This window comes from Semicossyphus pulcher, unplaced genomic scaffold (assembly GCF_022749685.1).
Source record: "Semicossyphus pulcher isolate SPU_LCO1_2020_fin unplaced genomic scaffold, fSemPul1.0.p SCAF_21, whole genome shotgun sequence".
In the NCBI taxonomy this organism is placed as follows: domain Eukaryota; kingdom Metazoa; phylum Chordata; class Actinopteri; order Labriformes; family Labridae; genus Semicossyphus; species Semicossyphus pulcher.
Genome location: NW_027211695.1, coordinates 19,633,576 through 19,645,641, shown reverse-complemented (window position 1 = coordinate 19,645,641; position 12,066 = coordinate 19,633,576). Strand labels below are relative to the sequence as shown.

Sequence of the window (12,066 nt, the reverse complement as noted above, 5' to 3'; positions counted from 1 at the left end):
TACGTGTTTATTTCATGACCCAGAAGAAATATAAAGACAAATATGTCGTGTTTATTGGTGAACTTTGGTGTTACCTAGCTGTTTCCCCTTTTGATAGTTTGCTAGGCTAGGCTAGGCTAGCTGCCTCGTTGCCGTAGCGCCACACTGAAGGCACAGATATGAGAGTGGTATCAATCTTCTCTTCTGACTCTTGTGTATTTTTCAAGATAGGCTACGACTTCTTTCTGTAATGAGAGAAACTTTTTTTATTAACTGAAGAAGCAGCGCTGTATTTAATTCAGCCTCTGATCTCCATCTGTCTGTTCATGTTTCTGCAGGACTTTAAATCCGGCCTGGCTATCGCTGAAGTGGAGCTGACTGCTGCTAATATCAGAGACATTGACAGGAGGGGCTTTGAAATCAACACACCCTTCAAGAACTTCTGGTACGTCTGCAGCCTTATTTGTAAATGTGTTTTTTTTTCCTGCCACTTTCTCACACAGAAAATGAGCCATTCACACAAGAATCTTCAGCATGACGAGCCTTTTCACTCTACCTTCACAGGTGCTCTGTGCCTTTTTTTTTTGTGCCTTTTTCATCATCATGAAAGACGAACGTTAAGTGGAGGAATCTCTCCTTGAATACACACCCCTCAGAATGTTGTATTCAGCAGGTTGACACTTCACTAACACCTCCACGTTTGTTTAGAATGTGGCAGGAGGAAGCAGCAGGATATCGAGCCTTCGTTCATATTCCGTCCTGAGACAAAATTTTGTTCAACAAAGTTTAGATTGAAAGGTCAGAGAAAGTTCACTTTCACACCTGTCGTTTGGTTAGTGTTAGTCGTGGTCTATTTCCTGTTCACACTGATTGTTTATACCATAAACTGATGCTTCAGCTCCGCCTGGTGTTGCAGGTGCTCTATTGTTTACTGGCCTTTTATTTTGAAAGTGCCAAAACACACTAAATAAGACAAACATACAACACACCCCTGGTTAACTACTTTTTCATTGTCAGGTGGTGACAGATGGAAACACTTATACAGATAAGTAGCAGATGGATTTCTGATAAATACTTGGGTTAAACTGATTCTCCTAGAGTGGTACTCTAAAAAAACGCACGGCATGGTTGATGCACCATCATGTGTTTAAATGCTTTGGGAAACACAAAGAGCCTTCCTGAGACTCGGGGTACGTTGTGTCTCAGAGGGATCGGTTAAGGCACCATAACTACTGCGTTCTCTGTGAGGAAAGGCTTTAGGTTGAAATGATAATTGAATTTCCTTTTGGACGCGAAGAGCAGTCTCTGAGATGAAATTCTGTTTGACCTATTGCAAAGAATCCAATTTGACTTTCTGTTGGTATGTCTCTGATGCCGTCATATCATTTGTATACATTACGTGCAGTGGCGGCTGGCCAATAGAGGGCGCTAGGGCGCCGCCCTCCCTAGTGGAGAGTGTGTTTTTATTTTTATTTATTTTATTTTGAAAAAACTAATATTAACAAAATTACTTATTTAATTATGTAATATATATATATATATATATATATATATATATACATTAATTAATGCTCATTGTAAACGTGGGAAACAAGCGTTAGGCTACTCGTCTCTGCTTTATGGGCGCTTACGAGTAGCCAATCAGTGACTGTTGCTGGGTCAAGATACGCACATATCAACGTGAATTTGGCCAATCAGCGTCGTAGAAAATAATCCCCGAAGGGAGATTCTGAACCCTAACCCTAACCCTAACTCTAGGGACAATCAGGACAACAAAATAGTAGACATAAAGATTATAAATGTACACAAAGAATTGGCACATTTCTTTCCTGATTCCAGCCACTCCAATACCATCCATCTTTTAACTCTGCCCCATGAAAATAATTGTCAGCCATTCAAAACTAATTTATATTCTACTCCCCTTTACTAAAGTGTCGTAGATGTTTCCCTTTAAGATGCCGGTTGTGAAGCTAATGAGACCTTTGTTAGCGCTCTGCGTTCTCCTGTCCAGTCTCTGTCACAAACCGTCTTCTGACACACCTATTTTTCATGCGATCAACACACAACATGAGAACAGGGCGCTGTATAAAAATCACTTATTATCGATCAGAGTTGTTTTAATCAGATCTCCCATAGGAGCTCCGTGCAGGTAACTCTGTAGGGCCCAAAAAGCCTTTCCAGGTGACTCCTCTCCCTCGGGGCCTCCAATCAATGAGCCTCCTGCTTGTTTGTGCTGTAATGGCCCATTTAGAATACAACCGTCACAGCTGCCTGGACAAAGCATGGCTTGTTTGTTTGTTTTCTTGCGCTTGTTCACTTTTTCCTCTCCTTCTTTTACCCGTTACCTTGTGTAAAGATTTCTTCCCCCCTGCTCCTCATCCCTCTACCTGTCTGTTGTACGTTCGATCGATCTGTTTGTGTCAGCGCCCTTAATGGTCCCTTCGTTTGGCAGCTTCGTTAATACGCTGGACGTAATTGCCATTTTGTGTGAAACAAAAAAAAAAAGAGGTGGAGTTAAAATGAGCTCCTGAATTGTTTTGATGAGGCGATTGCTGAACGGGTTTTATAGCGCGAATGTGTGTGTGTGTGTGTGTGTGTGGATCGAATCGATTGGTAGCCCTGGGAGCGTTCTCCTACCTGCTCAAGGTGGGGATTAGTGAGAAACTCATCTAATCACTTTAAGCTGTGGAGACTCACTTTGGCTTTTCCATTGTTTTGCTGCCGTTAAATGGACGGAGCGTTCAGCCCGCTGTGGTAGATGCTGTAGCCGACTGTTATGAGTAGAGAGAATGACAATGAGGGGATGTAGCCGAGCAAAGACACCCAACTTTAGAGAAAAGAAAACTTTTGGTCAGAAAGCACTTCCACTAAAGTAAAGCTGTGGATAAATGCTTCGATCAAGGCCATATTGGAGAAAATCCATGTTTGTCTGGTTTGCTTGGTGTTTGTCTGATTGGTATAACTCCGTTGTCTCAAGGTGGCAGCTCAAAAACAACCCAAACTACTCCATTTGTACTAAATTGTTAGATATCACAAGGGCAAGTCTTAAAACACCACTCATATGCACATCGAATTGAAGTACTGGTTGCTGTTTTCCATGGGGATTAAGCTCATTTCAAGCTTCAGTTGGTATCCCCAATACATTTGTCACCATCACTTACATTGGAACCATATTTGGAAAGAAATCCCTCCAAAGCCAGTCCAGTCTGGACAGAAGGAATTTTGTCTGGGGTTAGTGTTTCTCTGATGCGTTTAACTCCGTTGTCTCAAGGTGGCCACTCAAAAACAGTCCAAACGACTGCATTTGAATGAAATTGTTAGATATCACAAGGACAAGTCTTAACACATTACTCATATGCCCATATGTGCATGGAATTGAAGTACTGGTTGCTCTTTTCCAATGGAGATGAAGCTTATTTCAAGCCTCAGTTGGTATCCCCAATAATTGTACAAATTCCATCTTGGACTCAACATTTTGTCCCCAATCACTTGCATTGGAACCATATTTGGAAGGAGTCTCTCCAAAGCCAGTCCAGTCTAACAGGAGGAATTTCTCTGGCAACTAATTACTCTCGGAACATGTAGACATGTGGACGTAGTTGGAAAACAGACTTGAAAAATCTTGAACCAATACGATAATAAGTAATACCTACTTGTCTGGAAAAACACATCTCAATCTTCTTTTTTTCTGGTAACTTCAGAAGTACTAGAGGCCCAACTCTTCCAAATTGGTCGACTTTGCTTTTGATGAAAAGGCATTAAGTTGAAAATATTGCTAACGCAGCCAAACATCAAGCAAGTGCTTTTTATTTTGCTAGCTTTCGCCAAACTCCCGTCCAAGGTTGCTTTGCAAGATTTGATTTGTCACTTACTTTTTCTTTTTCTTAGCTTCCTTTGTGCCCTTCCTCTTTGGTAGTTCTGCCACTGCCATGATGCCTATATTTACAACACTAAGCTTGGTTCTTCTTATAGCTAGCTGGAGACCACATAGTTGGTGGCGCGTGACTTTGACCTGATTTAAATACTGGAAATGCTCAGAATCAATGAAAATAACGATAGTTGGGGCAATTATACTTCATGTTAAGATAATGTCATCAACTCTTAACCTAAACCGAACTACCAACCAACAACCAGATTTTTTGCTTAATATCTAATCAGCTCCAACACCAGTTTGATTTCAGTTCTGACTTTCATCATATTGGAGCGGCCTCATTTGCATTAATCTAAAGTCAGAAGCTGTTTCAGGTTTCTCACCGAGTCTCTTGAGGTCCTCCCATCAGGTAACAGCTGTCTTTAGCAAGTGAAGGCATCATTTTGCCTCTTGATGTATCGGGCACTGACGCAGCTGCTCTCCATCATGTTTTACTTCCTGTAACTTCTTTACTTTGGAGTGGAAACACTTACTTCTTTCTTGTTTTCTAGCTGTAGCTGTGATACAAACAGTACTTTGGGCTGTTAGTGATCGGTATTCACCATTGGAGTCCCATTATTCTTGGTTATTTTACCCTGCAAAACCTCCCAGACTCTTTTTGAATGGTGTTGTGTGGCAGATTTAAGAAGTACAATGTGATCTGTTGATTTTACAACAAGGACATTAAGAGACTATTGATTGCCCTCATATGAAAGACCTTCGCCTTCTCAGTAATAAATGCAATCGGGAAAGGCTTCTTGTTTAGTAACATGAATTTTGAGAGAAACATTGATCCTCTAAATACTGTAGTATTATTTCTAGCAGAAACGTATATTTAATAATCCAAACTACCCACATGTCATTTGAAGGATGGCAGAGAATGGATGTGTTAAAAAGCAAGTAGGACACCGGTGGGATTAAACTTCTAAAGTAAAGATTTAATGCTAGCTATAACTGAATATTTAAAAACGAATGTCAAGCTGCACATCATTTTATTATTCATACAAAATACATTTTCATGAGTGGGGACTGATACTATGTCCTTGTGTTGGGGAACCCTGAAGCTGACTTTAACAAGCAGTATTTCAAACTAAAGACCCTCAAAGTCATGTAGGCCAAATACAAATTTAATGTTGGATGTGCTTTTTAGTGGAATAGTTCAACATTTTAGGAAATACCCTTTAAATTCTTGCCAAGAGACGAGAAGAAAGATACAACGCTCACATCTTTCAGTTAAATGTGAAAAGTAGTTCCCAATGGACAAAGACTGGAAGCAGTGACTTTCTGCTCATTCTGAGGTTCCAGAAAGCCACTGCACCATGCCAACAAATCATATGCAGATAATTTTTTTTGTGTTCATGCTAAGCTAAGCTAACATGTTCTGGCTCATACCCATGAGATTGGGAGCAGTGGCTTCCTTGTGTCTCTGCTCATTCTAACAACAAGATTCCAGGAAGCCACTGTAGCATTCCAAGAAATCATATGTGTTTAGAAGTCGTATATCTATATATCCAGTATATTTTTGGTTTTTATGCTAAGCTAAGCTAGCATCTCCTTATTTATACCCAATGGACAAACAGGAGAATGGGAGCAGTCCCTTCATAAAGTCTCCTTCTGTCCAGAAAGCCACTGCAAACATGCCAAGAAATCATTTGCGGATATTTTTTTTGGTGTTAATGCTAAGCTAAGCTAACATCTCGTGGATTATATTCAACGGACATAAGAATGGTATTGATCTTATAGAACTCTTCACAACTATGGGTATTAACTTTTCCTTTACGCGCTCATTACAGCAGTGTTTGAGTTTAACAAAACAATCGTCAATCAACCAACCAAAGACCAGGAGAAACTTTGTGGTTCCTAAATGGTCTTCATATCCGTGAAGAACACAGAGCCCTTCAGTGCACTCTCGGGTTACTTTTAGCTTTGATAACTTTCCACATAATTACATAGGAGCAGCATTGAATAACTCGAGAGCTCTATGATTGTAGTTTGTGGCGGGGAAGGAGAAGATTGAAGCCTGAAGCCTGTGTTTGAACAAGTGACTGACATATTTCAACAATATATGCGATGGCTTGAAAGTTGTAATTTAAAAAAAACTCCAATGCTTGCCAACAGCTTAGTTATAATTTACAATAAGGGCAAAGGCGGCAATTTTATCATTGTCAGCTTGTAAAACATAGTCATTTTACTCCCACTCCTCTTATTTCTGTTCTCATGTGTTTAGTTTAAATGTTCCTTTATGATTCTTTATGTAGTATTTTCCCTTTTCTTCAAACACCCGTTGTCCTTAAAGCTGTAGTTAATTTTCGCGGCCTCTTCTGAGACCAGCCTTCACTTCATTTCTTAAACTCTGCGGCTTCAGGGCTTCTACACGCTGCTGCCTCTCTCCTTTCTCGGCTCCTCTGCGGTTTCGGAGGCCACGTTGCAGTTCAGCATGCGATGTGAGCAGCCATCTCTTTAGACGAGCCCCGGGCAGACACACCGGTGGGCACAGAACGGCTGAACCCAATCAACCTATCGATCTCTGCCGGGGCTACTCGGGCAAGGCTGGCCCAGCGTGCATCCTCTGCTGCGGGCGAAGGCTTCCCCTCCGAGTGGTCTCCTTTCCTTCTCCCCTTCATCTTATACTTTTACTTAAACTCACACGTCGCTCGTTTCATACACAAATCATACATTTAGCTAATTTTGAGTTGCTCAGCACAGGTGTCTGACGGAGAACAAGTTGTTACATGTACTCTCTGTCCCTGCCAAGTGTCTTTATAAGTGCTCGTTAGACAGTGCTAGACATTTCCCATCATTCCTGTGTGGGTGCATGTCTGTGGTTTCCAAAAAGATCGCCTCATGCTGGCAAACTAATGAGTGAGACATAGATGGACTGAGAGACAGGTGAATGACTGTCCATGAAAGATGCCCAATTTAGGAGCTTCAGACATTTACTGTATGTGTGTGTGTGTGTGTGTGGCCTGAATGTTAATATCAGATTTTAGATTTCTCACTCCGTCCCAGTTCTGTCTTTCCCTCATCAAGAAATCTTGCTCAGCGTTTTCTCAAATTTCAAAACTACACAGTTCAAAATGTGGCTGGTTTTCACCTCCCTGGTTGCATCACTCGAATCAAAAGATGAGATACAGCAAATTGGACGTAATTTAGACCTGCTGCCCAAAATACATCAAATAGCCATAGGTATGTGGATAAACCAGACCAGTACCCCCACCTTTTAGGCTATTAAAGGGCCAGTACGCCGATTTTCAACCTCAGTGCTATCATGCTGTTATGGGGAGCTGATGCCATTATGGTAGGAATAAAAGCAATTTGGCTCTGAGCCTTTGGAGGGCGCTAAACTACACTTCCTCGATCTAGGACGCCCGCCTCCGATGTCATGTCTCGTTAAAAATCGTCAGGTTTGAAATGTAGACTGCAGACCTGAAGATGTTTTAGACGATCCACTGGTATATTCTCGTCGTATTTCGAAATCGAGCCATCGCCTGCAGCGTCTCTCGCAATGGGGCGCAATGCACACTGGGTGTTGTAGGAATGTAGAAAGGGTGAAACCACAAGCTGTTTGTGCAACTTTCTCCACAGCTATGGCGCCAATCGATTTTTATTTATTCTATCGATTACAGAGAACACCAGCTTTGACCGACAGTGGCTTTGTCCAGGGGCGAACTGCTCCCTTAAATGTCAAAATAATTGTGAAAAATTCTCATCTCAAAAGCTGAGAGCCCAAAGAAACATCAGATTACTTATTTTGTCCAGCGCTCCGATGAGCAACCAACAGTCAAAACCACACAGACTTTGTGTCTTGTGACTTTTGTGTGTCCAAACTTTTGACTGGTAGTGTACGTCACATCCTACCCCTCAAAATGTCTGTATTTCAGGAACGGAAAGTTGTAGAGACTTGAGACCATCGCTGGCATTTCTGCAGACCTGGATACTGGTTGTGAGTGGCCCCAACCTTTTTGACAATTATCTAGTGTCATTGTACTAGTATTACAAGTATATTTTACATACATCAACACTGCAGTGTGATTGGTCAAATTTGTGGAAAAGTTGTGGCAATTGGCCAAAATTGCAAGCTTGAGATAAAGGTGCGGCAATTGGTTGATTCGTTTTCCTGTTTGTAAGGACAGGCACATATAGCAGGCAGTAGGACTTCCAGTTCTTTGACTGTGAAGTTGTTTGACAGGGGTATGTAGGGTATGTTTATGTGTGTGTGCTTTGTTAACCGTGTTACAGTCTGCTTTCAGTTTTGGTAATGAGAGTAGAGTCTCACAGAAACCTCGGCTGGACTCCTTCTGTAGAAAGTTGATTTCTTGGTGATTTCTGTACACGCGTCAACAGCCCTCTCATTTGCACGTACATGGCAAATCTATTTTTTTGGCCTTTTATTAGTTTTTTTTTTTAGGGAGAGAGAGGACAGTGGAAAGTGTCGGAAACCGTAGAGAGAGTGGGGATGACACGCGGCAAAGGGCCAAGGGTGGGAGTTGACCCGGGGCCGTAGTGCCGAGGACCGTAGCTTCTGCATGAGGGACGTGCGATTTAGCCGCTAAGCTAAACCAGCGCCCCGGAAAGGGAAAGTTTTGCTGCGACAAAAGAAAAGATCATTACACAAAACATTTCTCATATAAAGAAAAAACAAAGTCGCTGCTATATCTGTTAAATGTAACAGTTTTATCAAGAGTTGAGCTCTGCTTGCTGACACGTAGCCATGGTTTCGGACATCTGTCTGTCGCTGCTGCCATGCCAACAGAAGAAGCAGCATCACTGACACAAGTTGATCTCAGGCCTTTCCTTTTTTATTTTCTCATCCACAAACTGACAGAGCTGTGTGCGTGTGAGTGTTAAACATTTATGATGTAAATGTGAAACGTTTGTATATTTTTCTCCTCCATGTCCAGCTTGACAAATGTAAAAATATCCTGCGTTAGCTCTGTATAGATTTTAGTGGTGCAGGTGAGACAGATTGATTCACCTGCTCTGTCGCCCCCTCCTCCCCCTCCCCTATCAATATCACCAAATCTACTGCAATCACACATAACCATACACGCTCAGCACCCCCCAAAACTGCTCCAAATACCGCACACACACACCCCCGTAACCCTGCCAAGCTATACTATGCTGTTTAATTGCTCTCTCAAATCAAATCAATAACAGTGAGCCATGTGTTGGGGTGGGGGGGGCAAAAAATCGATCGTTGCAGCTTCACGGCCGAGTCAGAACGGGAGAAGGAGGAGTGGATTGAAGCAGTCCAAGAATCGATCGCGGAGACACTCTCCGACTATGAAGTGGCGGAGAAGATCTGGTTCAACGAGGCCAACAGGAGCTGCGCCGACTGTCGCGCCCCCCAGCCGGAGTGGGCGTCCGTCAACCTGGGTGTGGTCATCTGTAAGAAGTGTGCAGGTAAGGGGCTGACTCACTCACACACACAAACAACACACTGTACGTACAGCGCGGTGCGATAAACAAACCCCCCACACACAGCATCGTGTGAACAGCATGTCAAAACAACTTTCTGTGGTTGTTTATAGAAAGTGTTTGTTTTCAGTGTGTTAGCAGAGACCTGCACAACAATAAACAAGACAACAAAGACGAAGAAGAAAGTGCAACTCAATTTTATGGGTAAAAAAAACTTTAAAAAGTTTTAGACTTTAAAAAACTAATAAAAACACTAACTTGGGTTTAGATTGTGTAAGCACTTTCTGGTTTAACCTCCTTCATGAATGTTTTATTGCCTGTAAACAAATTCCATTAGAATTAATTATTGTAACTTTGGGAATTGAACAGGCTGTAATTTCACCTAAAAGTAAATCAAAGTTATAAAAATAAGAATTACAAAAAAAAAAAGATAATAATACAACTTTTCAGCACAGGTAAGAAAGTGCTCCACAGGGGACAATAAATGTAGACAGCCAGATACATTTATAATCTTATAAAAAGCTTGTAAAGGTCTAAATAGTGAAATGACTCTCTTGGTTCTGGTTCAGGTTCTGACAGCTAAAGCCCTGTCGCCTTTTGTTTTCAGCCTGGACCTTGGAACGGCCAGCAAAGCACCACCAGAGCATCTCAGGCTGCGTCCTGGCTCATAGGAGGATAAAGAAGTAATATAGGGAGGGGCCAGCTTGTGTCTGGCCTTAACGTGATTAAAAGAGTGATAGAATCGATCCTCAACCAACAGGCGGCCAGTGTAGGGATGCTACAATCGGGGTAATATGGGCACATTTGTTTGCCTGGCTGCAGCATTTTGGACCGTGTGCAGGCTGTTCACAAAGCTGGTTGGCTACAACGACAGACGCTTGTACATTAAAGGGGCGGTATTATGCTAATTTCACGCTTCATATATTTAACTCTGTCATACCTGTGGAGTAGCTTAGCATTATTTACAGTTTAAAAAACTCTGGTGCTCTGTGCAGGCCCTCATACAGCCTCTGCCAGCTCTGTCCCTTTAAGAAACCCCGCCCCTACAAGTCGCATCCTTCTGATTGGCAAATTAGAAGAAAAAAAACAGTGTGAAACCTGGCGTTCACAGCAGCCTGCAGGCTGAGCTGAGAAGCATGGGGATTACTCGGACATACTTTGACCTACAGATTTGAAACTTCACCCACGTTTACTCTGAACATCCAACATTGTAAAAGTATATACATGTCTTAAAATGTGAAACAGCATGATACCCCCTCTTTAATCACCAATTTTATATCTTTGCATCTCAAGTTTGTGCTTCTCTTATTCCAAAAAGAAACGATCAGAGACGTGAACATCGTTCTTTGCTTTAGCTTCCTACAACCCACACACGAGTATGAGCTATAGCAAAGCTGCTGGGACCAATTATAAAGATAGACCTGCACCATTTTCTTGCGCATATAGTCCATTTTCTTCACGTTTTTTGACAAAGATAGAAGCAAAAAAAGGAATTCTGCTGCATGTAAACGATCATTAAAATGACTAAAAAACATGCCTGAATTAAAAAAGCTTGTTCGTACTTAATCATTAATCCGTACGTGTGCTCTGGTGTCCCGTGCGTGTGTGTGTGAGCGAGCACTCTGACCCAGAGGCTCTTCCAGAAGAAGTTCTCAGGTGATAAGCCACTTATGGGAGTTGGCGTCTGGCCTGTGGACTCTCTAATCTATTTGGCAATGCTGGATGGTTCAGATGAAATGACAACAAAGATTAAGCCGCGGGCGAGAACTTGGGGGATCCCAAACTGCTTCTTGACCCGCTAAATATGATTAGAGAGAAGCAGCGGCCATGCTTGATCTGGGGGGAGATTTCATTGGTGTATTTTTTCTTCCTCCCTCTGGATCTTCTCCAGGCCTGAGATTTCTCCCGGAGTCATAATTTTTAATGCGATTCTTCCCCTCACCTCGGCAAAGCCCATGTAATTGGTGCGCATCAGATATCCAACATCCCTTTTCAAACAGCCTTAAATGATTTCATTTGCAGGGGTGTTTAATATTACATTTTGTCGACATGCTGGGGAAGAGAGGGTGAGTATCTGCAATGAGGAAGCTGTCCTCACACTGTGCTCCCCTTAAATTAGGTGGTGGTCCATTTGGAATACCAATGACTGCTCGCGCTTTTAATTAGCGCTCTCATGTCACGGACAATAAAGAGAAATGCTGAACAAGAGAAAGAGGAAAGAAGTAATGAGAAGGCTAATGGTGAAAATGATCCCACATTGGCTTTTCCTCTTTTCGTGCCAAGACCGAATGAATTTTAATAGTCTGCCGCTTCCCTCTTTGATGTGAAGCTATAGCCTATTAATAGTTTTCCTTTGTTTGCATAGAGTTGAAGGACTCTTAAGATCTTCCATTTCTCTGTTCCATGGAAATACAGGATATAAAAAAACAGGTGGATCTATTTAAAAACAATAATATGAAAGAACAGGCATTCACCCCGATAATCATGTGTGTTTTTTAATTACTTTCAAGGGCATCAATTCATAATCAGGTGCTCATCTGCGTTTTCTCCCCCATTTCCATTAGAAATAGAAGGTTTTTATAATGAGAAGCAAATTCACTGTTACTCTTCATAAAAGGACCTTTTTGAATGTCTCCTTGCAGCAGGGACGCTCTCTGAGGACGCGTGGTACTAACCAAAATCAGAGTTATCGGTCTGAATGTATTTATGTATGTATTATACATTTAGGTCTGTCCTTAAGGTGCCCAACTCTCCTCAAC

General features: G+C 42.0%; 1 protein-coding gene across 1 annotated transcript in view; it reads left to right on the top strand.

Moving 5' to 3' along the window:
• Nucleotides 1–12,066, top strand: part of arap2 (ArfGAP with RhoGAP domain, ankyrin repeat and PH domain 2) — a 140,861-nt gene that overhangs the window by 49,880 nt on the left and 78,915 nt on the right. The window contains exons 10-11 of the mRNA XM_069672434.1: nt 318–424; nt 9,093–9,292. Coding sequence (XP_069528535.1) covers nt 318–424; nt 9,093–9,292 — 307 coding nt within the window. The remainder of the gene's footprint in view (nt 1–317; nt 425–9,092; nt 9,293–12,066) is intronic.